Below are 26701 nucleotides of genomic sequence, written 5' to 3' on the forward strand. Positions count from 1 at the left end.
GGAATTAGAAGCCGACTTGTATTAACGTCGTAATTCATGTTCATTGCTAAAGATGCAGTCTAAGTAATGACTTTTTTTTTTTTAATTTTAACGGATACAGATGATTTGTCAAGGGGAAAAATTAACATGCCGTACAATGAAGAGCAAGCAGCTTCAAAGTAATTTTCTGATGGCTGATTCTTCTAGCCTGTCTCTTACAGTTCCGATTGGGCATGTCCTCTCTCTTTAACGCTGGAAAACCGAGATGGAAAGAATGATCTGACCAGAAGAATGTAGGGTCCAAACAGGGCCTGGCCCTGAAATCAGGAATTTCTTCATAGAAATGTCAGATTTTAATTTTTAAAAAATAATTTTGAATTGGGTGAAAGAAACTTTGTCTTTAGATAGTAATTGTTCAAACATGTTTATGAAGTGTTTGCTATGTGCCAGGGAGTGTAAAGTCTTTTCACATATGTTACATCATTTATTAAGAATTGCCTTGTTAAGCGTGTCAAATTATTTATTGATGTCCTGAATTCAGTAATTGCAGTTAATCTAGAAAATATGCCAGATTTGAGCAGAACATATTTGATCACCTAGGTATTACTGTTCAGAAGAAAACACTGGAAAATGGAGAATATTTTAGGAAAAACTTAGTATATGAGGATATTTTGGAATTCAGTTATTTGCAAAAGAGGATTAGAAGTAGTCGTTGGCTACTTGTGATTAAAAAATCCAGAGAAGAGTGATCTGAAGTAAGTTAATTTTGCAATTAAAAAAATGCACTCATTCTAAAGACAAATGTTAGCACTAAAAGTGTTGCAGTGCTTTACATAAATTCATTTAAAGCATCGTGAGAATCAACTGACAAAATAGTAAGGTTTGCTGACTCAGGGTACTTTGCTGAAGGGGATGGGGTCGGGTAGGAGGAAGCTTACAAGTGCTGCTGCAAGTTTTGAGTTGGATGATGACTCATGCTGCCCACGGACTGCTACGTGGCTTTTTTTTTTTTTAATTGTATTTTTTTTTAAATGATAGGCTAAAATGTTCCTGTCCACATTGAAATTCTCTCTCATTTTTTTCTGAAGAGGAACAGCAGTTTCTATAAAGTAATGGCTTCTTAAATTGCATTTTAAAAGGATATCCTATACCCTACAGGTGGAATTGTGTAACGTTTGCTGAGAGGAAAGGTAAAACCAATTGCTGGTCAGGTGCTGAAATTAAATGTTTGATACTAACAGGTTTTTGGCTACTGCTGAGAGAGATTTGTTACAGGTTATTTATAAAGGACAGATAGTACTTTTATGGAGTCGTTAGAAATTGACCTTATATTTTTATTGGTTATGTGGGTTATCTTTATCTTTAATATTTAATCAGATATGGCTCTGAATATGAAAGTTTCACTCTCATGGAATTATTAAAACATTATATGTTGTGCTTTGTGATTTATGTGAATTTTCTGTTTTAATAAAGACAATTTGAAATAGGTATTAGGCACTATTTTTCATTTTTTTTAAGATAAGCTGAATGTACAGTTCCAAATTTAAAACTTTAAGTTGAAACTTGGTAATAAGATACATCTTTTGACTGATTTTAAAACAGGCAACGTTTAGCAAGTTGGCTTAAAATAAGATTGAGAGGGGGAAAAAGATTGAGAATGGCAGTTTAAGAGTGGGGCTGGGTGCGGTGGCTCACACCTGTAATCCCAGCACTTTGGGATTCCACTGAGGTGGAAGGATCGCTTGAGGCCAGGGGTTCAAGACCAGTATGGGCAACATAACAAAACCCTGTCTCAATTTTTAAAATAAAAGAAAAATTTCCCACCCATCCTCTAGTTTTTCTGTGTATACTGTTTAATTTTTCAAATGGATTTGAGGAGTTTGTGGACAGTAAAGTGTTTGTTGTTGTTTTTGTGAGACAGGGTCTTGCTCTGTCACCCAGGCTGGAGTGCAATGGTGCGATCACTGTTAACTGCAACCTCTATTTCCTGGGCTCAGGTGATCCTCCTGCCTCAGCCTCCTGAGTCCCTGGGACCACAGCTGTGTGCGACCATGCCTGGCTAGTTTTTGTATTTTTTGTAGAGATGAGTTTTCACCATGTTGCCCAGGCTGTTCTTGAACTCTTGGGCTCAAGCAATCTGCCTGCTTCAGCCTTCCAAAGTGTTGGGATTACAGGTGTGAGCCCCTGCTCCCGGCCCGTAAAATGTATTGTTAATGTGAATTAAATTTTTGGAACTATTTTGGAAGAGTATTGCGTGCTTTATATCTAGAGGATTTTTAAATAAAGTTTTAATTCAAACTTTAAAAAAAAAATTTCTAGTAAAGGAAACATAAAAATACAAAGTATTGAAAATTTTCAGAGCATCACATTACTTAGAGGTTTAACACATTTCCGGCATTGTTTTCAAATATAGGTAATTAGCTGTGGTGTGCATAATTCAGAGTTTAAAAACAAACTGAAGCCAGGGCAGTGGCTAACGCTTGGAATCCCAGCACTTTGGGAGGCTGAGGTGAGACTCCAAAAAACAAACAAACAAACAAAAACTGGATATCTTAGCTTGCTTCCTATCTGCAAGGTACTGTTTTATGAAATGCTGAGCCTTCTCACCACTGCTATCCAATTCCTTGTTACTTTTGAACCATTCGAACCTTGTGTTACTCTAGGTCCCCTGTTAAAATGGAAAGAAGATGCCTCAGAAGTAAATTCTGTGTGGCATTGTTGGCTGCCTTCATTAGTTCCTTCAGCCTGTTTTGTGGGCTGTTACATTACACAACAACCTGCCTGTGGTATGGGAATTTTGCTCATTTTTATTGCTGAGAGCCTTGACTGAGACTTTAAGAAAACAACTCCAATGTTACTGTAGTTAATGGCATTTTCCAGGGGTTGCTTTCATGTGAAGCTGATGCTTTTAAGGTGACAGTGATGTGGGCCAAGTCCAGCACTGGTTTTTTCATCTCCATGAACTGCCTATTTGGAAAATACTGTGTGGCTCTCTGATAGAGTTGGTTTTTTTGTTTGTTTGTTTTTTGTTTTTTGTTTTGAGATGAGTCTCACTGTGTCGCCAGGCTGGAGTGCGGTGGCGCCATCTTGGCTCACTGCAACCTCCGCCTCCCACATTCAAGCGATTCTTCAGCTTCAGCCTCCTGAGTAGCTGGGACTTCAGGCACACGCCACCATGCCCAGCTAATTTTTGTATTTTTTTTTTTTTTTTTAGTAGAGACGGGGTTTCATTATGTTGGCCAGGATGGTCTCGCTCTCTTGACCTCCTGATCCACCCGCCTGGGCCTCCCAAAGTGCTGGGATTACAGGTGTGAGCCACTGTGCCCGGCCCATAGAGTTCTAAAAGTTTTGTCTTTTATACATGTCAGTCTTCTAAGTCCATTTCTAAAAACTTGTTCAGAGATTGAATGCTTATATAGCAAATAAAATTTTCCCATTAATTTTCATTAAATTTGGTGTTTTTTTCACAGAAAAAAAATGGTATCATAAAACTTGTTTTTAGAATCCTAGCATTGGCCGGGCGCGGTGGCTCATGCCTGTAATCCCAGCACTTTGGGAGGCCGAGACAGGCGGATCACGAGGTCAGGAGATCGAAACCATCCTGGCTGACACAGTGAAACCCTGTCTCTACTAAAAAAAAAAAATAGAATCCTAGCATTTGCCTCAGAAAAGTCTGCCTCTGCAGAGTGCAAATCTATATGCATTTAATTCTGTACAATCATAAAACTTTTAAAATATTACTGTTTTGGAGGTGTCATGGGCATTATCTTGCTTCATTCATGTACATCATTTGACAGTTAAGGAAACTAAGGCCTGGAGAGATCTAAGACCTTGGTACTGAAAGTGTGAATTCTGGACCAACAGTATTAGCATCACCTGTGAACTTGTTAGAAGTTAGAATCTTGACCTCATCTCAGTCCTACTGAATTAGAATCTTAGAATCTACATTTTTTTTGTAAATAAGAGGCACAATCTTGCCCTGTTGCCCAGTTTGGATCGGAGTGTAATGGTGTGATCATAATGCATTGCCACCTGGAACTCCTGGACTCAAGTAATCCTCTCACCTCAGTAGCTGGAATACAGGTGTGTACCATCATACACTGCCCTTTTTTTTTTTTTTTTTTTTTTTTAAAAGAAGTGGAGTCTCGCTGTGTTGCCCATGCTGTTGTCAAACTCCTGGCCTCCTACCATGCTGGGAAGAACCTACATTTTAACAAGATTTTCAAGTCATTCAGTGCGCATTCAGTTTGAGAAGCACTGCTTAATGATGCATACACCTGGGCAGTATAGTGAGACCCTGTCTCTACAAAATAAAATGAGCCAGTTGTGGTGTGCACACTGTAGTCCCAGCTACTTTAGAGGCTGAGATGAGAGGATTGCTTGAGCCCAGGAGGTTGAGGCTGCAGTGAGCCCTGATCGCACCACTGCGTTCCAGCCTGGGCAACAGCAAGAGACCCTGTCTCAAAAAAATACGTAAATAAATAAAAATTAAAATGATGCATACATGGTTGTTCAGCTCGTTAGTCTTCTGAGCTGCTCTTTCCACTGACCCTTCTGAAAAAAGTCAAATGGAAAATGTAGAAGCTAATCACTGCCCAGTTGAACTTTCTATGATGATAGATGTGTTCCAGTGAGGTAGCCATTGGCCGTGTGTGACTGTTGAATACTTGACGAGCAAGTAGTGCACTTGAGGAATTGAATTTTTTATTTAATTTTAGTTACTTTAAATAGCTGGACGTAGCTGGTGGTTACATGGACAACACAGATCTAGATGATCTTTGCCCACTCTAAAATCTAAGTTGTAATTTAATAATGGGTTAGACTCAGTTTAATAATTGTTCTCTCCTAATGTACAAATTGGAGAGAGGGTATGTTGACTTAGTTTTTCTCATATGCCCAGATATTATTTTAGTATGTATTATAAAACAGTGCTGATTTTCTAATTGATACATCTGTGTTCAATAAAGTAGATAATCTAAGTTGTAAGAAAGTCCATTCCTTCCCATCTAAGAGGTATTTTCACTTGTATTTTTTAAAAGTGGCTGTTATTTGCTTAGTTATTCTGTGGAAAGCATTGACAGGATAGTTTTTGCCTCTGGCCTAGTACCTCTAGGCTTGTTGGCACTTGTTGGTAACTTCCAGATTGATCTGCTGTTTATGTTAATTCCAGGTGCTGAAACAGAGTGGTTCTTAACCTCCCACCTTTTTTTTTTTTTTTGAGAGGGAGTTTTGCCGTTATTGCCCAGGCTGGAGTGCAGTGGCATGATCTTCACTCACTGCAACCTCCGCTTCCTGGGTTCAAGTGATTCTCATGCCTCAGCCTCCCAAGTAGCTGGGATTATAGGCATGCGCCACCACACCCAGCTAATTTTGTATGTTTAGTAGAGATGGGGCTTCAACCATGTTTGAAGTAGATAAAGTAACCTAACCTCAGGTGATCCACCTGTCTCGGCCTCCCAAAGTGCAGGGATTACAGGTGTGAGCCACCACGCCTGGCCTTAACCTCCCACCATATGCAATGGGAAAATTCTAACCCTGTAGTCACAGGCCTATGTCCAAATTCCGGCATTTACTGGGTGTGTAATTTCATGAAGTTGCTTTTCTTAGAGCATCATTGTTCTTGTTTATAAAATGATATTTACAAGACTGTAGTTAGAGAAGAGAGAAATAATTTGTCATTTAGAAAATGCCTGTCATGGCTGGGCGCGGTGGCTCACGCCTGTAATCCCAGCACTTTGGGAGGCCGAGGTGGGCGGATCACAAAGTCAGGAGTTCTAGACTAGCCTGGCCAACATGGTGAAAACCCGTCTCTACTAAAAATACAAAAAATTAGCCAAGTGTGGTGGTGCATGCCTGTACTGCCAGCTACTCTGAAGGCTGAGGCAGGAGAATCACTTGAACCCAGGAGGTGGAAGTTGCTTTGAGCCGAGTTCGCACCATTGCACTCCAGCCTGGGCGACAGAGCGAGACTCCATCCTGAGAAAAGAAAACAAAATGCCTGTCGCGGCCGGGCACGGTGGCTCATGCCTGTAATCCCAGGACTTTGGGAGGCCAAGGCGGGCAGATGACAAGGTCAGGAGTTCAAGACCAGCCTGGCCAGCATGGTGAAACCCCATCTCTACTAAAAATACAAAAAAGCTGGCCATGGTGGTGGGTGCCTGTAATCTCAGCTACTTGGGAGGCTGAGGCAGGAGAATTGCTTGAACCCAGTGGGGGGAGTTTGCAGCAAGCTGAGATCATGTCACTGCACTGTAACCTAGGCGACAGAGCGAGACTCCTTCTCAAAAAAAAAAAAAAAATAGAAAATGCCTGTCACATAATAGGTCCTTAGTAGATATGAGTTACCTACCCTCCCCCTTCTGCTTGGATTTTATAGCCCTCTGTAATTGAGTTATATGCTTAAGATTCGAATCAGGCGTAATACATATTTTGAGTCTCGGTCTCTACCAGTTACTGTAATTTCATGCCTTGCCTCATTCATGTTGTATCCCATGTAGATTTCGCCACTTGCGCTCTGGATTTCTTCTCTTGACTTTTTTTTTAATCTTAATTTTTGTTTGTGTGTAGATGGGGTCTCCCTATGTTGCCCAGGCTGGACTCAAGCAGTCATCCTGCCTCGGCCTCAAAAAGTGCTGGGATTACAGGCATGAGCCACTCTGCTCAGTCTGTTGATTTCTCTTTATTTATGTATTTATCATTTATTGAGATGGAGTCTCACTCTGTTGGCCAGGTTGAAGCGCAGTGGCATGATCTTGGCTCGCTGCAGCCTCCACCTCCCAGGTTCAAGTGATTCTTCTGCCTCAGCCTCTTGAGTAGTTGGGACTACAGGTGCCCACCACCACGCCCGGCTAATTTTTGTATTTTTAATAGAGATGAGGATTCGTCTCTGTGTTGGCCAGGCTGGTCTTGAACTACTGACCTCAAGTGATTTGTCTGCCTTGGCCTCCCAAAGTGCTGGGATTGCAGGTGTGAGCCACCGCACCCTGTCAGCCTGTTGACTTCTTAAGGACTTACCTCGTTCTTGCCTGCATCATGAATTTTTCCCTTTCTGGATCATCTTTATTAGTATACAGATGTGCTTTAGAGCTGTACTGTCCAGTATGGTAGCTACTAACCAACAGTGCTTTCTGCAATGAAATGTGTGGGTGTTAAAAGAAAAATTTAAAAAATTTAGTTCCTCAGTGATGCTAGCCATATTTCAGTTGTTCAGTAGCCATAGATGGCTAATGGCTGCTTTATTGGACAGTGCAGATATAGAACATCCCTATCATTGCAGACAGCACTATTGGACAGCAGCTGTAAGTGAGGCTTCCTTCTTTATAAGCCCTCTTCCCCATTCCACATTATTCTCTAGCTATAGCCTCATTTCTCTGATTCTCCTCCAAACCAGTTTTCAAAAGTTGTCATTTTGTGCTCTCTCTGCTTTCCTTTGCTTCTCAGCCTACTACAGATTGGCCTCCATTCTTACCACTAAAACTACTCTGATCAAAGTTACCACTGGTTTCTATTTACTAAATTCGTCTTACAGGCTCTTGTAGGAGCATTCAGTGTAGTTGACCACTGTTTTCTGCCTGTTCATCTACTTCTCATTTTATGAGACATATGTTCTTGTTTTCCTTCACTTTACTCCTTGTTATACTGTATTTTTTTTTTTTTTTTCTGAGATGGAGTCTCGCTGTCCTCCAGGCTGGAGTGCAGTGGAGCAATCAACGTCTGCTCACTGCAACTGCCACCTGCTGGGTTCAAGTGATTCTCCTGCCTCTCAGCCTCCCCAGTAGCTGGGATTACAGGCGCACACCACCACGCCTGGCTAATTTTTGTAGTTTTAGTAGAGATGGGGTTTCACCATGTTGGTCAGGCTGGTCTTGGAACTCCTAACCTCAGGTGATCCATTGACCTTGGCCTCCCAAAGTGCTGGGATTACAGGTGTGAGCCATTGCACCTGGCCCTTTTTTTTTTTTTTTTTAAAAAAAAAACAGGCTTCTCTCCTTTACCTGCATCTAAGTATTGGCATACCTAAGACAGGATAAAACTCCTGGGTTTTTTTTTTCACCCTCTTTTTCTAAATTCATCCCCTAGGTGGTCTCATTCAACTCATTGTTTTAAATGCCATCTATATGTGAATCATTCTCATATTTATGTTTCTGGTTTAGACTTCTTGCCTGAGCTCCAGACATACTATCCAACTGCCTTGCTAGACATTACCACTTAGTAACCTAGTAGTCAGTTGTCTAAATATACTTCACATGTCCAAAATAGAACTCTCTTCCATAATATTCTTCCAGTCTTTGTCTCTTCCATAACTGGCACCTAGGAGTTATCCTTGAATCCTGTTTTTCCCTTATCCCATAGCTAATCCATCATCAAGTTCTTTTGGTCTCCAGAATATCACTGAAATCTATTTATTCAATGATCTGTTTTATATCTTTATTTCTACCACCCTAGTCTCAGCCACCATTATGTCACCTGGCTTACTGAAATAGCTCTTACCTGGTTTTTGCTTTCACTCAGCTAGCTACCTTGTTCAGACATTCTTTCTCCCAGTAACAAGAATCTTCTTTCAAAAATGTAAATGAAATAGTGTAGACTGCCTGCTTAAAGTGGTTTCCTAGTTTTTCTTTGGTCTTAGTTATGAGATTCAGAATCCTGCCTCATGTGTTCTTCCTATCTTATTGCTACCTCCTTTCCTACGCCCTTTGCTGGAGATGCTGTGGCTACACTGGCATTTCTTTTGCTCCAAAATGCCAAGTTTTGTCCCGCCTTAGGTTGTTCAATTTGTTGTTTCCTCTGTTAGGAATGCCCTTCTCCCATCTCTTAGCAATGCTGGTAGCTTCTTATTCAGGTTTCAGCTCCTCAGAGGGCCATTTCCCAGCTACTAGGCCAAACCTGAATTTGTTGATTAGCTAACTTATTTGTTGGTCTGTCCTTACTAGACTGCAAGCTCTTTGGAAGCAGAATAACCTTGTCCGTCTTATTCTCTACTGTATCATCATACAGTGCCTTTCACATGCTAAGTGCTCAGTAAATTTTTGTGGACTGTATAAAATGTTTGATTCCTTTAAATCTCGGAAGGGAAAAACTGCATTAATAATTGCATTGTACCCAGCGTAACATGATTCTGGACTGGGTCCTTTACGTCCCAAGTACATGATTGGGATTATTGCAGAAACTTAAATGGGGTCTGATTATTAGATGGTAGTACTATACCAGCATTGATTTCCTGATTTTGATGATTATATTTTAGTTATGCAGAAGAAGGTTTTTTTTTTTTTTTTTTTTTGAGACAGAGTCTCAGTCTGTTGCCCAGAACGAAGGAGTACAGTGGTGCAATCTCAGCTCACTGCAACCTGCACTTCCCAGGTTCAAACAATTCTCCTGCCTCAGCCTGCGGAGTAGCTGGGACTACAGGCATGCGCTACCCTGCCCAGCTAATTTTTTTTGTTTGTTTTTTTGGGTTTTTTTTGAGACAGGCTCTCACTCTGTTACCCAGGCTGGAGTACAGTGGCGTGATCTCGGCTGACTGCAGTCTCTGCCTCCTGGGTTCAAGCAGTTCTCATGCCTCAGCCTCCCGAGTTGCTGGGATTACAGGCGCCACCTTGCCCGGCTCATTTTTTTTGTATTTTTAGTAGAGAAAGGGTTTCACCGTGTTGGTTGGACTGGTCTTGAACTCTTGACCTCAAAGGATCCACCCTCCTTGGCCTCCCAAAGTGCTGGGATTACAAATGTGAGCCACCACGCCTGGCGTTAATTTTTGTATTTTTAGTAGGGAGACAGGGTTTCCCCCTGTTGGCCAGGCTGGTTTCAAACTCCTGATGTCAAGGGATCCGCCCACCTTGTCCTCCCAATGTGCCAGGATTACAGGTATGAGCTGCTGTGCCCGGCCAGAAAAAGGTCTTTGTCTTTAGGAAATATACTCTACTCAAAGGGTTGGGGAGTGAAGGGAGATATGTACTAGTCAATAAAAAAAAAAAAAGGTACGGTGAGAGATCTTGGAATTTGGTTTACAAACCTGGTTCAAATCCTGGCTCTCTCATTTATGTGTGATCTTGAATGTATTTTTTAAATTATCTAAAATAAAGATTATAATATTTATTTTGCCTATTGGGAGGATTTAGTGTAAGGGTATATGTCCAACACAATGCTTCACATATAATACAATCTCAATAAAACCTTGCTTATATTCTTTTAAAATTCAAATATTAGAAAATGTTGACCAGGCATGGTGGTTCACGCCTGTAATCTCAGCACTTTGGGAGGCCCAGGTGGGAGGTTTGCTTGAGCCCAGGAGTTCAAGACTAGTTTAGGCAACATTGTGAAACCTTGTCTCTACCAAGATAATAAAAAAATTGAGCCAGGCGGGGCTGCTCACACCATGGGCATAGCTACTCAAAAGGCTGAGGTGGTCCACCCACCTTGAGCACTGGTGGCGGAGGTTGCAATGAGTCATGTTCATGCCACTGCACTTCAGCCTGGGCGAGCGAGACCCTGTCTCAAGATATAAATAAAATAAAAATTTCAACATTTTATTTTCATGTTCAGTACTATGACTTCCTTTATAATACGAACAAATAATTTTTTTTTTTTGAGACGGAGTCTTGCTCTGTCACCTGGGCTGTAGTGCAGTGGCGTAATCTCGGCTCACTGCAAGCTCTGCCTCCCAGGTTCACGCCATTCTCCTGCCTCAGCCTCCCGAGTAGCTGGGACTACAGGCGCCCGCCACCATGCCTGGCTCATTTTTTGTATTTTTAGTAGAGACGGGGTTTCACTCTGTTAGCCAGGATGGTCTCGATCTCCTGGCCTCATGATCCGCCTACCTCGGCCTCCCAAAGTGCTGGAATTACAGGTGTGATCCACCGTGCCCAGCCCAATAATTTTTAATTTTTAAGTTTTTTTTTTTTTTGAGACAGGGTCTTGCTCTGTCGCCAGACTGGAGCGCAGTTCCGCAATCCCGGCTCACTGCAACCTCCGACTCCCTGGTTCAAGCGATTCTCCTGCCTCAGCCTCCTGAGTAGCTGGGATTACAATCATGTGCCACCATGCTTGGCTAATTTTGTATTTTTAATAGAGGTGGGGTTTCTGCATGTTGGCCAGGCTGGTCTCTAACTCCCAATCTCAGGTGATCCACCTGCCCTGGCCTCCCGAAGTGCTGGAATTACAGGCGTGAGCCACCGCGCCTGGCCATGGATAGATATTTTTAATAGGCTTTTTATATTTTCGAGATGTTTACCCTTTCTGAGTTTTTTATTCCTCTCTGTAGATCTGGGGTTGGTTACATTTTTCTTTCATCCTAAAGGACTTCTTTTAGCATTTCTTGAAGTGAAAATCTGCTGGAGACAGATTCTATCCATTTTTTTTTAAATACTTTTTTTCTTTCTTTGTTTTTTGACGCGGAGTTTCACTCTTGTTGCCCAGGCTGGAGTACAATGGCGCAATCTTGGCTCACCGCAACCTCTGCCTCCCACATTCAAGTGATTCTCCTGCCTCAGCCTCCCTAGCAGCTGGGGTTACAGGCATGCGCCACCACACCCAGCTAATTCTGTATTTTTAGTAGAGATGGGGGTTTCTCCATGTTGGTCAGGCTGGTCTCAAACTCCTGACTTCAGGTGATCTGCCCGCCTCAGCCTCTCAAAGTGCTGGGGTTACAGGCATGAGCCACTGCGCCCAGCCTCCTTTTTAAAATGGAGACAGAGTCTCACTGTGTTGGTCAGGCTGCTCTTGAACTCAAGTGATTATCTCACCTCAGCTTCCTGAGAAGTAGCTGGGATTACAGGCATAAGCCACGGTGCCTGGCATCTTTCTGCTTTTGTCTTTTTGAAAAGGTCTTCATTTTTGAAGGTTATTTCCCTTAGATACAGAATTCTGGTGTGATGATTAGTATTAGGTGTCAACTTGATTGGATTGAAGGATGCCTAGATAGCTGGTAAAGTATTGTTTTTGGGTGTGTCTGTCAGGGTGTTGCCAGAGGAGATTGACCTTTGAGTCAGTGGACTGGGAGAGGAGGACTCACCCTCATCAGTGTGAGTGGGCACCATCCAATTGGCTGCCACTGAGGCTAGAACAAAGCAGGCGGAAGAAGATGGGATAAGGCTGGCTTGCTGAGTCTTTTGGCTTTCATTTTTCACCCGTACTGGATGCTTCCTTCTGTTCCTCCTGCCCTTGAACATCAGACTGCAGATTCTTTGACCTTTGGACTCTTAGACTTAGACCAGTGGTTTGCCAGGGGTTCTCCAGCCTTCTGCTGCAGATAGAAGGCTGCACTGTTGGCCTCCCTGCTTTTGAAGCTTTTGGACTCGGATTGAGCCACTACTGGCTTATTTCTTCCCCAGCTTGCAGACAGCCTGATGTGGGACTTCTTCGCCTTGTGATTCTGTGAGCCAATTCTCCCTAATAAGCTAATGAGCTCCCTTTCATATATACATATAACCTATTATTTCTGTCCCTGTCGAGAACTGTGACTAATACATCTGGGTTGATAGGTTTTGTTTTTTATTTTGTTTTTTCTTTATTTTCTTTTTGGGTTGATAGTTTTGTTTTTTTTTTTCTTTTGGTACTTGAAAAATATTCTATTGTCTTCTGATTTTCATTGTTTCTGGTGATAAATCAGCGATCATTCTTACTCTTCTTCTCCAGTGTATACTTTCTCTCTTTTCCCTGGTTGCTTTTTTTTCCAAGTTGCTTTTATTTTTTTTTTTGGAGATGGAGTTTAGCTCTTGTTCCCCAGGCTGGAATGCAGTGGTGCGATCTCAGCTCACCGCAACGTCTGCCTCCTGGGTTCAAGCGATTCTCCCCTGCCTCAGCCCCCTGAGTAGCTGGGGTTACAGGCATGCACCACCATACCCAGCTAATTTTGTATTTTTAGTAGAGATGGGGTTTCACCATGTTCTCCAGGCTGGTCTCAAACTCCTGACCTCAGGTGATCTGCCCGCCTCTGCCTCCCAAGTGCTGGGATTACAGGCGTGAGCCACTGAGCCTGGACTCCTGGTTGCTTTTAAGAGTCATTCTTTTTTGTCATTTGTTTTTTTGAGACAGAGTCTCGCTCTGTCACCCAGGCTGGAGTGCAGTGGCCGATCTCAGCCCACGGCAGCCTCTGCCTCCTGGGTTCAAGCAGTCCTCCCACCTCAACCCCCCAAGTGGCTAGGACAGGCGCCTGCCACCATGCGTGGCTCATTTTTGTATTTTTTGTAGAGTCGGGGTTTCACCCTGTTGCCCAGGCTGGCCTTGAACTCTTGGGCTATCCGCCTGTCTCGGCCTCCCAAAGTGCTAGGATTACAGGCGTGAGCCACTGTGCCCTGGGGCCAAGAGTTGTTCTTTCTCTTCCTTCCTTCCCTTTTCTTTTTGTTTTCAACAGTTTCACTCTGTGCATAGGTATGTTTTTTGTTTGTTTGTTTGTTTATTGAGATGGAGTCTTCCTCTGTCACACAGGCTGGAGTGCAGTAGTGTGATTTCAACTCACTACAGCCTTCTCCTTCTGGGTTCAAGTGATTCTCCTGCTTCAGCCTTCCAAGTACCTGGGACTACAGGTGCGCACCACCACGCCTGGCAAATTTTTGTGTTTTTAGTAGAGACAGGGTTTCACCATGTTGGTCAGGCTGGTCTTGAGCTCCTCATCTTGTGATCTGCCTGCCTTTACCTCCCAAAGTGCTGGGGTTACAGGCGTGATCCACTGCACCCAGACCAGGTATGGATTTTTTTTGTATTTATCCTGCTTGGGTTTCATCGAACTTCTAGATTTGTGGATTGCTGTCCATTATCTTTTTTTTTTTTTTTGAGACTGGGTCCCACTCTGTTGCACAGGCTAGAGTGCAATGGCTCGAACTCGGCTCGCTGCAATCTATGTCTCCCAGGCTCAAGCGATCCTTCCGCCTCAGTCCTCTGAGTAGCTGGGACTATAGGCATACATCACCATGCCTGGCTAATTTTTATGTATATTTTGTAGAGATGGGGTTTCACCATGTTGCCCAGGCTGGTCTCGAACTCCCAGACTCAAGTGATCTGCTTGCTGGCCTCAGCCTCCCAAAGTGCTGCAATTACAGGCATGAGCCACTGCATCTGGCCTTGTTATCTCTTCATGTGCCTCTGCTTTACTGAATCTTTAAGCTTTGCTTTTCAGTCTAGATTCTGGTTCTTTGGACTGCTGGGAAATTCTCTTTGCTCTCTAGTCTCACTCAGGATTTTCCTTATCTCTTGATTTTGCCCTAATTCTTTGACTTAGCCTTAGGAGGACTATCTGTCTTACATTCTTTGAAGACTTGAAGACTCAGAATGCCTCAGAGGTGTTTATTCCATGCTTCCTGTCTTGATCTCCTTCTACAGAGAGGGCTGCTGCCTTGAACATGGTAGAGGCTCTTTTCATGGGATTCTCTCCGCTTTTTTTCCTTGCCCTCAGACTTGCACACGTTGAAAACCCCTAGGGGGCTGGGCACAGTGGCTCACGCCTGTAATCCACCACTTTGGGAGGCCGAGGCAGGCGGATCTCGTGAGGTCAGAAGTTTGAGACCAGCCTGGCCAATATGGCGAAACTAAAAATACAAAAATTAGCCAGGTTTGGTGGTGCGCACCTGTAGTCCCAGCTACTTGGGAGGCTGAGGCAGAAGAATTGCTTGAACCTGGGAAGCGGAGGTTGCAGTGAGCCAAGGTCGCACCACTGCAATTCATCCTGGGCGACGGCAAGACACCATCTCAAAAAAAAAAACAAACAAACCCCATAGAGAAGAGTTAGCATTGGGGCTTGTAGTTGGGCCTTCTCCAGATTCTCTAATACATTATCTGAGTCCACATGCAACCATTAAAATTAAGTTCATTATAGGTTTGGCTGGTTTCTCGTTAATCCTGTCAGTGGATTCCTGGTTCTGCCACTTCGCCAGGAATGAGAATAGCTATGGTCTCTTCACTTCTGAAGGGTTTGACATTTTCTCTGATTTAGCTTATTTATTGTTTAGATTTCTTTACATCCTTAGCTCTCTGATGTTTTTTTGTTTGTTTCTTAAACTATGATTTTTGTAGCTTATCCAGCTTGTTGCAGTTTATAGAGTGAGGCTTGGTGTCTTGCAACTTTGAGCATTCTAGTCAGAAGTGGAAATCCTGAGCCTTTTGTTAGAATTACAAAATTTGAGAGCTGGAAGAGACCATAGAAATCATATAGTTTAAGCCAGGTGGGGTGGTGTGTGCCTGTATTCCTAACTACTGCCTGGCTCTGGCTGGGTGACAGGGCAAGACCTTGTCTCTTAAGAAGGAAGAAATCCTGTAGTTTAGCCACTTTGTTTTCCTGATGAGGAACTGAGACATAAAAATGTGAAATTCTTTGACTACACAGCTGATTTAGCCACAGATCCTGGAGTAGACACCAGATCTTTAAACTTACGGTTTATTTCTTTTAATATAAGCTGTCCCACTTAGTTCTGTGTTGTTAGAACAGAACACCTGAGACTGGGTAATTTATAAAGAAAAGAAATTTATTTCTTACAGTTCTGGAGGCTTGGAAGTCTGATACCATGGTGCTGGCATCTGGTGAGGGTCTCCTTTCTGCGTCATCCCAGGGTGGAAGAGAAAGAGAGGGCCAAACTTGCTTTTGTAATAGGCCTACTCCCACAATAATAACATTAACCCATCTGCTTCTTACTAGTGATTAATAATCACCACTTATTAGGCCCCACCTCCCAACACTTGCATTGAGGATTAAGTTTCCAACCCATGAACTTTGGGGGACACATTCAAAGCATGGCACGAGCCTAGTGAAATCAGACTGGACTCTTTCAGTAGGGCCAAATTCTCAGATGGGTCTGATAGGAAACAAACTTAAAATTTTGTTTTCAAATCTCACAAGCTTTCTTTTTTTTCTTCCTTCCTTTTCTTTTTCCTTTCCTTTCCTTTCTTTCCCCCTTTCCTTTCCTTTTCCTTTTCCTTTCTTCCCCTCCCCACCCCTTCCCCTCTTTTTGTGAAAGCAGGTTTATTAAGAAAGTAAAGGAATAAAAGAATGGCTACTCCATAGTCAGGGCAGCCAAATCTTGCAAGCCTTCTTCAGTTTGGAGAAAATGAGAGATAAAGAGGAAGGATATTCCAAAATTATATGCCATTCTGAATTTTTTTAAAATTAGGGAATTGGCCAGATGCAGGGCTGATCTGTAATCCTAGCGCTTTAGAAGACTTAGCTGGGAGAATAACTTGAGGCCAGGAGTTCAAGACCAGCCTGGGTAAAATAGTGAGACCCCATTTCTACAAAAAAAAAAAAAAAAAAAAAAAAAAGCGTGGTGTATGCCTAAAGGTCCCAGGTACTTGAGAGGCTTACTGGGAGAATTGCTTGAGGCTACAGTGAGCTTTGATCATGCCACTGCACCACAGCCTAGGCAACAGAGCAAGACCCTGTCTCTTAAAGAGAGAAAGGGAATCTTCAACTAAGCGTATGGTTCTCTCCGTTTGATGAGAGTCCAGAGATGTTTTATATGGCCTTGCATAATGTGACCTTCTTTAGACCCTCACCAGAGTTAGCTCAAAAACAATAGCAATCATGTTTGATCTGTAGTCTGAAAAGCTGTGGTGCTAAACCCTGCTAGGATGGACTGAAGAATAGTGTCAAGGTCTTGCATATCTTCATTATACCTTCTTTGGTATTAGATGGGCTGATAGGACTTTTTAAGAGTCCTGCTTGACTGATTATATAGGATGCTATTTCAGTGGCACAGTCCCTCCCCACTACCTCAGCAAAATAAGATGAGAGCTGTAACAAAGCTGAAGTGTTTTATTTCTTCATTCTGAGTGGGTTGAAACCAGCTGCCTTCTTCATGTTATTGGCAGACCTATGCATTCGCATAGAGTGAGGGTCCTGGTGGAATGCCTGGCAAGGAAAATACCATATCTAGGAATCTTCACTGATGTTTTCTAGTGGTAGATCAGAATGTGATCAGATTCTGAAAAATTTGAGGATAGGACTTCCCTTCTCCAAAGCTTTCTACTGCCAGGTAGCATATGCTATTTACATTGAGTCATTCAGTACATAAATTAGGGTACCTACAAATTACCAGGTACCATGCTTAGGAAATGTCCCCAAAGCTACTTAGTCCCACACCTTTTGTAACAGACAAAGCCACAGAAAAAAGGAGGGGAATGGTGCCCTGGAAAATGAAGAGTAGAGGTTCTGAAGAATCAGATTAGATTAGATTGGGGAAGGATGGCAAAAGAAAAGGGAGTGAAAACGTTATTAGAAAGAAGAGAAAGAAAAGTGAAATGTTAGTGAGATAGGGAGGAATCCACTACATGTCCCTGTGCTCCAGGAGTAATAATGTGTTCCTATGAGCTCAAGACTGAAAAAAAAAAAAAAAAAATGACCTCTGCTCTACGTTAATGCCTAAAACAATGCCTGGCACATGGTGAGCATTCAGTAAAATGTTGAATGAAACGTAATGGAGGGATGGGAGAGTTGAATCTGTTTAGTCTGTGTAAAAGATGTTTTAAAAACATCTTGGCTCATTCTGCTTCTGGGCCCATGTTGGGATTGCATTTCCTCACTCCCTTGGTTATACACGTATGACCATGTGACCTACTTTAGTCAGTAAAATGAGAGAAGTGAATGGTGTCATTTTTGGATGGAAGCTTTGTTGCTTGTTTTCTCTGCTACATTGCATGTCATTGGTAGAGATGGTAGGTACTTTAACAGCTTGGCTGACAGCTATGTTGGACTTGTGGCATGAGCACGACTTAGATTTTTGGGGGCCATCTATTATCCTGACTGCTACGAAAATTTATATTTTCATCTGGTTAGAATCCTCAGGTGTCCAAAGGTGCTTGAAGAAAGAGGCTGTGCACATGTCTCCTGTCCTATATTTGCGCCAATGTTTCTTTAATGTTAATTAGGTTAGGAATTTTAGAATAAAGCCTCCTGCCAGGAAGAAGATAAGAAATTGGATGAAGGGTTATTATAATTATTTAAAAATTTCCAGCCATAAATTTGTAGAAAGGATTGATTTCTTTTTTTTTTTTTTTTTTTTTTTGAGACGGAGTCTCGCTCTGTCGCCCAGGCTGGAGTGCAGTGGCCGGATCTCAGCTCACTGCAAGCTCCGCCTCCCGGGTTCACGCCATTCTCCTGCCTCAGCCTCCCGAGTAGCTGGGACTATAGGCACCCGCCACCTCGCCCGGCTAGTTTTTTTTTTGTATTTTTTAGTAGAGACGGGGTTTCACCGTGTTAGCCAGGATGGTCTCGATCTCCTGACCTCGTGATCCACCTGTCTCGGCCTCCCAAAGTGCTGGGATTACAGGCTTGAGCCACCGCGCCCGGCCGAAAGGATTGTATTTCTTTAGTATACAACAATTCAAATAACATCTCTCCCATTCTGAGCATACGTATTAGCATAGGGCTTGGGAATAAAACTAAAGGAATATAAGACTTGTTCTGTGGTTTTGTAAGTTACAGACTTAGAATTGGGAGAATCTATAGGGATGTTATTACTAGTTTATCTGGTCTATGAATTTTTGAATTTCTAATATGGATGACTTACAGTAAAGCTGTAACTAGGAGATGGAGTCTCGCTCTGTCCCTCAGGCTGAAGTGCAGTGGCACGATCTTGGCTCACTGCAACCTCCACCTCCCAGGTTCAAGCGATTTTCCTGCCTCAGCTCCTGAGTAGCTGGGATTCCAGCCATGCACCACCATGCCAAGCTAATTTTTGTATTTTTATTAGAGATGGGGTTTGGCCATGTTGGTCTGACTGGTCTCAGGTGATCCACCTGCCTTGGCCTCCCAAAGTGCTGTTTATAGGCGTGAGCCACCCCGCCTGGTTGTAACTAGACTTACTAGTTGTAATCTAGTTACACATTTACTGTAAGTCATCCATGCCGGAAATGAACAACTAGAGATAAGCAACAAAATAAACATAATGGCATGCGCTTTTTTTTTTTTTGAGACAGGGTCTCACTCTGTTGCCCAAGCTGGAGTGCAGTGGTGCGATCTCAGCTCACTGCAGCCTCAGCCTCCCAGGTTCAAGCGATTCTCCAACCTCAGCCTCCTGAGTAGCTGGGATTACAGGTGTGAGCCACCACACCTTGCTAGTTTTTGTATTTTTAGTAGGGATGGGTTTTACCATGTTGGCCAGGCTGGTCTCCAACTCCTGGCCTCGGGTATTCTGCCCGCCTTGGCCTCCCAAAGTGCTAGGATTAGAAGTGTGAGCCACCATGCCCAGTCTGTTTTGTCTTTAAGTTGAATACTTTGTTACTGTCTTCTCTGACTTTGAAAGTTTGTCTCTGTAGATAAGCATAGTTACTGATACTACCCAAAGCCTTTTAGACTTTGGCATTTTAGATTTAAGGTCCTGTGTCTCTTCCCAGGTTCCTAAGATTATTTGTTGTTAACAGTTTACACTCCCAGCCTCCTTGACGTCCAAATCCTGAAAGGGTCCCTGGTAGCTCTTACGGCCACCCACCATATGTTAGGAGCAAGGGCTTTGTCAAGAATGCAGTGAGCAAGCAGCTAAGCTGTAGCACTTGGCCTTCTCTGCCCAAAAAACTTAGTAGCTTTGATGAGAGCTTGAGACATGATCTCAGGGAAGGGCCAATTTGCTACAGCTACATTTATCTGTGCCAGGTTAGGAGATAGCCCTAGGTGAATATAAGAAAAGCTCAACCTTTCCCTTCAGTCCAAAAGCAACTGGGTTTTGGCCGAGGAGATGTGAGGCTGGCTAGGTTCCTGTTAACTCAAATTACTCGCTTGTCGATGGAGAAGAGCAAAATGAGTAAGAGCCTTTGTGGAGAGGGGATGGGGGAAGTGCTGTCAGTGAATGTGAACAGGCCAGATGACCCATGTCAGCATTTATCCAGAGAAGCAGCAGAGCAGGAGGTTGAGGAGAAAGCCAGAAAAGTAACCTTTATGTTTGTGGCCCTTACTTCAAACTTTCTTTGCACATCTAGACTTCCTTTTTGACATAGGTAGGCCAAGTTGCTCCTTAATAAGAAAAAAAAAAATTCAGTTTCTATAGATTGGCGAGATAGGACAAAGTAAAGTTACTTCTTTTGTTTGCATTTCATTACTTTATATACTTAGTCTTGACTCCCAGTACCAGCATTGCTCTTGGTGTGGGGGCAGACCAGGTGACAGCAGGAAGTAATATAGCAAAGAGAGCAGTGCTTGAGCAGACAGTTGTGGCTAATGCAGTTTCAGGGAACTGCCTTATAAATTTAGGAAGCTGCTATCCAGCCTGGATTATAGAGAGCTCTTAATTCCATGGCATGGTAGATCACTGAAAGAAAGCCAAAGATAAGGCAAAAAGTCAACTTTATTCTTATAAATTATTCTCTGTACTTCTTTTTATTCACCAAGTTTTAAAAAACAAAACAACATCGGGCCGGGCGCAGTGGCTCAAGCCTGTAATCCCAGCACTTTGGGAGGCCGAGACGGGCGGATCACGAGGTCAGGAGATCGAGACCATCCTGGCTAACACGGTGAAACCCCGTCTCTACTAAAAAAAATACAAAAAACTAGCCGGGCAAGGTGGCGGGTGCCTGTAGTCCCAGCTACTCGGGAGGCTGAGGCAGGAGAATGGCATAAACCCGGGAGGCGGAGCTTGCAGTGAGCTGAGATCCAGCCACTGCACTCCAGCCTGGGCGACAGAGCGAGACTCCATCTCAAAAACAAAAAAAAAACAAAACAACATCAAACCAGCTAATCAAACTTAGTGATCACTCCCCAGACCACCCAGAATCAGCACTGGTTGGTAGGAATGGGTAGCATTTATTTGGAGGCAGAGAAATTGAAAAGATGCTGGAAAGGGTCCCTTTATGTTACCTTCCTTTTTACTCCCTTGTTGAAGTGTGTAGAACATGTAAAAAGAATATGGAGCCCCAGTTTTTTCCTGGGTCTAAGCTTTAAACTTTGCCTTTATGAAATTAAGCATGAAAGATGGTGGAGATAATGGCAATTAATAGGACACTGATGTGGATAGAGGATGCAGTGACCATCTGCTGGTCCAGCTGAGTTTTATATATGCTTTAGTCAGGCCAAGGAGCTCCATGGTTGACGTGAAAGTTGGAGGTAGTTGGAGACATCAGAATTTGGAATATAACTGCCCTAAGAGTTAAGGTGATGAGGGAACAATTTTCTTTCTAGGGTCACTAGGAGAGCATGAGAGGCCTCTGCCTTTTTTATTTTATTTTATTTATTTTTTATTTTTATTTTTTTTTGAGACAGAACCTCGCTCTGTTGCCCAGGCTGGAGTGCAGTGGCCGGATCTCAGCTCACTGCAAGCTCCGCCTCCCAGGTTTACGCCATTCTCCTGCCTCAGCCTCCCGAGTTGCTGGGACTACAGGCGCCCGCCACCTCGCCTGGCTAGTTTTTTGTATTTTTTTTTTTTAGTAGAGACGGGGTTTCAATGTGTTAGCCAGGATGGTCTCGATCTCCTGACCTCGTGATCCGCCCGTCTCGGCCTCCCAAAGTGCTGGGATTACAGGCTTGAGCCACCGCGCCCGGCCTACTCTTGCCTTTTTTATGGCTACCAGGCACACACATCTTCACTTTCTTAATCAGGTCAGACCCCCAATGTGCAGACTCTCAGTAGTATCTTGTAGCATTCCTTGGTACCACTTGTCCTTTCTTCATTTCCTTGTTTACTTTTCTTCTTTAAAAAAAAATTGTCTCTAGTCACATGATAAACTCCACGAAGGCAGAGCCCAAGTCTCTCTTTACTCACCATTTTATCCCCATTGCCAAGGGATTGACTGACACAGATACTTATCAAATACTTACCGAATAATGGAATATGACTGAATTGTAAACACTTAATGGATCCACTGTATGATGTAGAGGTACAGCATGACTCCCAACTTACTAATTAAGGTGGGTCTACTTTCCAAGATCCTGGCTGAAAAGGCGCTCCAGCAGCATTTGGTCTAATGGATAGTGAAGGATCCTGAAGACTACTACTCACAGAGCAATGAGGCAGAATCACTGAACAAGCACTGCCATTGTAAATCCTTTTCCCCTCCCAGGTGTTTAATTGGTATAATCCTCATTGTCTAGTGGAATTACAGTTTGGTTTATAAATACTACCTTCTCTTGTTAGAATGTATAGTCTTCATCATCTGAGTACATAGTGATGGCTCTGCAGTTCTCAGTGTAGGCAAAGCTCCTACCTTCCCTAGTATCATTTTTTACCCACTCTACCGCGTTAAGTGCTGACCAGTCACTGATAATTCTGAAAAGGCACTCTCCTTGAAGTTTCTAGTTTGTGAGGCTTCTTGGTCTCAATAAAATTTAAGTGGGGCAGATGTGGATGGAGGCCTTAAGTAAGGATCTCTCATTTTCATGGCTTTCCTAATCTGGCTACAACGCCTACTATAGTGCTATTCTGTCAGATAACAGTGGTGTAATTTTTGACAAAGCATTTGTGCTTGACTAGATTGCTAGTGAAGTAGAAGTTTGAGAGAGAACTTGGGAGATCTTACTGTTCTTATTTCATTTGTCTGTGGAACTGATTTTACAGTCAGAAATGTAAAACATGACTGAGCTTTAAGGAATTGTTTACGTTAAGGCAGGAAGGGTAGGCATGAACAAGCATTCTATTTCAGGTAGAGACTAGAGATGTAAAATTTTGGAAATAGTGGAGCCTTTGAGAAATACTGGTTTTCTTGACCAGCCTGCGAAACATAGTGAAACCCTGTCTCTACAAAAAATACAAAAATTAGCCGTGTGTGTTGCTTGCCTCAGCAGTACATATACTTTAAAAAAAAAAGAAAAGAAAAAGAAAGCCTGGTGTGGTGGCTCCTGCCTGTAGTCCCAGACACTTGAGGGGCTGAGGTGGGAGGATCGCTTGAGCCCAGAAGGCAGAGGTTGCAGTGATCAGGCCACTACACTCCAGCTTGGGTGACAGAACAATACCCTGTCTCAAACAAACAAACAAACAAACTGGTTTTCCTAGGGTATTTCCTGGGGAGCAGGAAGAATCAAGATGTGTACAAACAGAAAAACCTTGGTGGGAGGGAGACGCAGTATTAAAGCCCTTTTTAAAAATCTGAAACTTTTACCAATACAAAAATTTATTTTTATTTTTATTTTTATTTTTTTGAGATGGAGTCTTGCTGTTGCCCAGGCTGGAGTGCAGTGGCGTGATCTCACCTCACTGCAACCTCCACCTCCCAGGTTCTAGCGATTCTCCTGCCTCAGCCTCCCAAGTAGCTAGGGTTACAGGCACTCATCACCATGCTGGGCTAATTTTTGCATTTTTAGTAGAGACAGGGTTTCTCCATGTTGGTCAGGCTGGTTTCCAACTCTCGACCTCAGGAGATCCACCCGCCTTGGCCTTCCAAAGTGCTGGGATTACAGGCGTGAGCCACCGCGCCTGGCCCCAAAATGTATTTTTATTACTTACTTCCATAATCACATGGACTAGATCACATAACAGCATTGAAAATCCAGTGGCTAAAGACCAAAGACAAGACTAATGGCTCAGCTGGATAATGGCAAATGATATGTTGGACTTAAGTTGTTTGACTTTTTTGGCGGGGAGCGGGGGGGCAGAGTCTCGCTCTGTCGCCCAGGCTAGAGTGCAATGACGTGATCTCAGCTCACTGCAACTTCCACCTCCCTGGTTCAAGCAGTTATCCTGCCTTACTCCGGAGTAGCTGGGATTACAGGCATGTGCCACCACGACCGGCTACTGTTTGTATTTTTAGTAGAGATGGGGTTTCACCGTATTGGCCAGGCTGGTCTTGAACTCCAGACCTCGTGATCCTCCCTCCTCGGCCTCCCAAAGTGCTGGGATTACAGGCGTGAACCACCGTGTCCAGCCTTGAAATATTTTTTTAATTCAAAAGTTTATTCACAAACTTTTTAAGTGTTTTGTTACAAATAGACTGGTAAGCTACAGAATTTTTAGGACTTTTTTTTTTTTTTTTTTTTTTTTGGGCGGGCTAGGGGGGCTGATTTCTGAGAAGCAGAGAAAAACTTGCAGAGGAGAAGCCATCTGTTACAGTAAAAGAAAGCTATTTTACTATTAGTGTCCTTCATATTAAGCAGATACAAGACCCGTTCTCATTTATTAAAAGAACTGGAGGATAGTAAGTATCAGTTTTTATTGAAGCTGTCTTTCTCCTATTGGACAATGAGTTGAGTTTACTGAGGGCCAGAATCCTTTTGCTCATATCAGGTTTGCTCCTGCCTAGCATGTAGTAGTTACTCAATATATGTTTATATATTAAATGAATAAATTGTTGACTTTATTCTTTCTGCCTCAAATATTGTCTGGTCTTATTTGTTAGGAATTCTGACCACCTTATTTTCCATAATGCCTTATATCTGGTACTCTGGGTACTCTGCAGATTCAAGGATTAGGCCATTAAGAAACTGAAAGAACCAAGTTGCATTTATTTTTTTTCAGGCTGGCTAGGGAACCATCTACTGGAGTTGAGGCTATTTTTTCCTGCCCTTTTAGAGGATATTTTTTAAAGTATGAAATATTTTAAGCGAACAGAGATTGATGTAACGAACCTGTATATACATACCACCCAGCTCTGTAAGAATCTAGTAATCTGCCATGCTTGTTATTTTAAAATAAATAACACATTAAAATGCAGAGAAATGATTCTGGTCTCTTTCCTTAATAACCTCCAAGTAATCATTATGAATTTGGTATTTGTCTCTTTTTTTTTTTCCATTTTTTTGTTTTACGTTTGCAATGTACATATGTACTTACAAAAAAAAACTATTTTGCATGCATATAACTACTTATCTGTTCTCCTGTTTTATGAAGTTTAGGTTGTTTCTAATTTTCTTTACCAAAAAAATGAGAATTTCTCTAGAGAGTTTACTGTGAAGAAAAATGGCCAGGTCATAGAGTATGCTGTTTATTTATTCATTTATATGTTTCTGCCAAATTGCTCTGAAGTTCTTGTACTAATTTAAACTCTAACCACTATTGTGTGTAAGTTTGTTTTTCCACACCCCTCAGAGTTGACATTAACAGAGAAGCATGTTTTTTCAATCTGAAATGTTCTTTTAAGGTAATCTTTTCCTATCAGTCACATTAAATACCTTTTCATAGGTATTATTGTGCAAGTTTACTTTTATAAATTGAAGAGCATTATTCGCATACTTATTTGTGCTGTTAGATTTTTGTTCATTGGATATTGATAGGCATAGTTAATAAATAAACATGCTCTGTAACAAACTAACACATTGCAGACTTCTTATATATTCTTTTAGACAGATGTTACTAATGTTTTACCCCTCATAAAACTCGAGTTCTATAAAAATATTATAAACCTTCCCATACTTGTTGGCATTTCAGAAATGGTACAACCTAATGAGCCTAAGTGTTACCAAGAATCTAGCATAGTGAAATCTGGAGCCCGGGCCAACGTGTGTGAATTGCTCATAACATTTTTGTAAGCTATTTTTGATTAAGGGTAATTTGTCACTTAATGACCATCATTAAGTTTAATGTACCAGTAGTAGTTTATTGCTAAATGCTCAGTTTGCATCATACTACACATTTGAAAAAAAGGGTATTTCCTGCAGTGGTGACTCTCTTCTTTTTCTCATCCCCCCAGGTTGTATCAGAGTAAGATGGACGGTAGCTTTGATTGTGATTGTGGTGAGCTGGAGCCACCTGATCACTAACAAAAGACATCTTCTGTTAACCAACAGCCGCCAGAGCTTCCTGTTGAAATAAATATATAGCAACAAAGGAAGAAAAGAAGCAAAACGGAAATAGTGCTTACCAGCACCTTAGAATGATGCTGCTCAGGACCAGTCCAACACTGAATGTATCTGCACTGTGAGGAGAATGTTCATAGAAGCCTGTTGTGTGCATATTTATTCACATTTTTGTTAAATGTTAAATCGTTTAGCACGGTAATCTGAGTGCACAGTATGTCATTTCATTCCGTTTGAGTTTCTTGTTTTCTTTAAATGTCTGCAGAGTTGCTGCCCCTTTCTTGAACTATGAGTACTGCAATCTTTTTAATTCTCAATATGAGTAGAGCTTTTTGAGCTTTAAATCTAAGGGGAACTCAACAGGCCTGTTTGGCATATGCAATGAACATCAAGAAACCATCTTGCTGTGGAAGCATAATTATTTTTCTTCTCCCTTTTTGAAAGATCTTTCCTTTTGATGCCAGTTTTCTTCCTTGTTTACACAAGTTCAATTCGAAAGGAAAAGGCAATAGTAAGGGTTTCAAAATGGCAGAGAAGTTTGAAAGTCTCATGAACATTCATGGTTTTGATCTGGGTTCTAGGTATATGGACTTAAAACCATTGGGTTGTGGAGGCAATGGCTTGGTTTTTTCTGCTGTAGACAATGACTGTGACAAAAGAGTAGCCATCAAGAAAATTGTCCTTACTGATCCCCAGAGTGTCAAACATGCTCTACGTGAAATCAAAATTATTAGAAGACTTGACCATGATAACATTGTGAAAGTGTTTGAAATTCTTGGTCCTAGTGGAAGCCAATTAACAGACGATGTGGGCTCTCTTACGGAACTGAACAGTGTTTACATTGTTCAGGAGTACATGGAGACAGACTTGGCTAATGTGCTGGAGCAGGGCCCTTTACTGGAAGAGCATGCCAGGCTGTTCATGTATCAGCTGCTACGGGGGCTCAAGTATATTCACTCTGCAAACGTACTGCACAGAGATCTCAAACCAGCTAATCTTTTCATTAATACTGAAGACTTGGTGCTGAAGATAGGTGACTTTGGTCTTGCACGGATCATGGATCCTCATTATTCCCATAAGGTATGTAGAGAA

The 26701-nt window shown here is 42.3% G+C and overlaps 1 protein-coding gene across 3 annotated transcripts in view; it reads left to right on the forward strand.

Moving 5' to 3' along the window:
• The window catches only part of LOC103885828 (mitogen-activated protein kinase 6-like), a 63145-nt gene that overhangs the window by 15945 nt on the left and 20499 nt on the right, over positions 1 to 26701 (forward strand). For all 3 annotated transcript variants that reach the window (XM_031668691.1, XM_031668689.1, XM_031668690.1), the window contains exon 2: positions 25504 to 26689. In XM_031668691.1, coding sequence (XP_031524551.1) covers positions 26135 to 26689 — 555 coding nt within the window. In that variant the 5' untranslated portion in view covers positions 25504 to 26134. The remainder of the gene's footprint in view (positions 1 to 25503; positions 26690 to 26701) is intronic.

This window comes from Papio anubis, chromosome 7 (genome assembly GCF_008728515.1).
Source record: "Papio anubis isolate 15944 chromosome 7, Panubis1.0, whole genome shotgun sequence".
Taxonomy (NCBI): domain Eukaryota; kingdom Metazoa; phylum Chordata; class Mammalia; order Primates; family Cercopithecidae; genus Papio; species Papio anubis.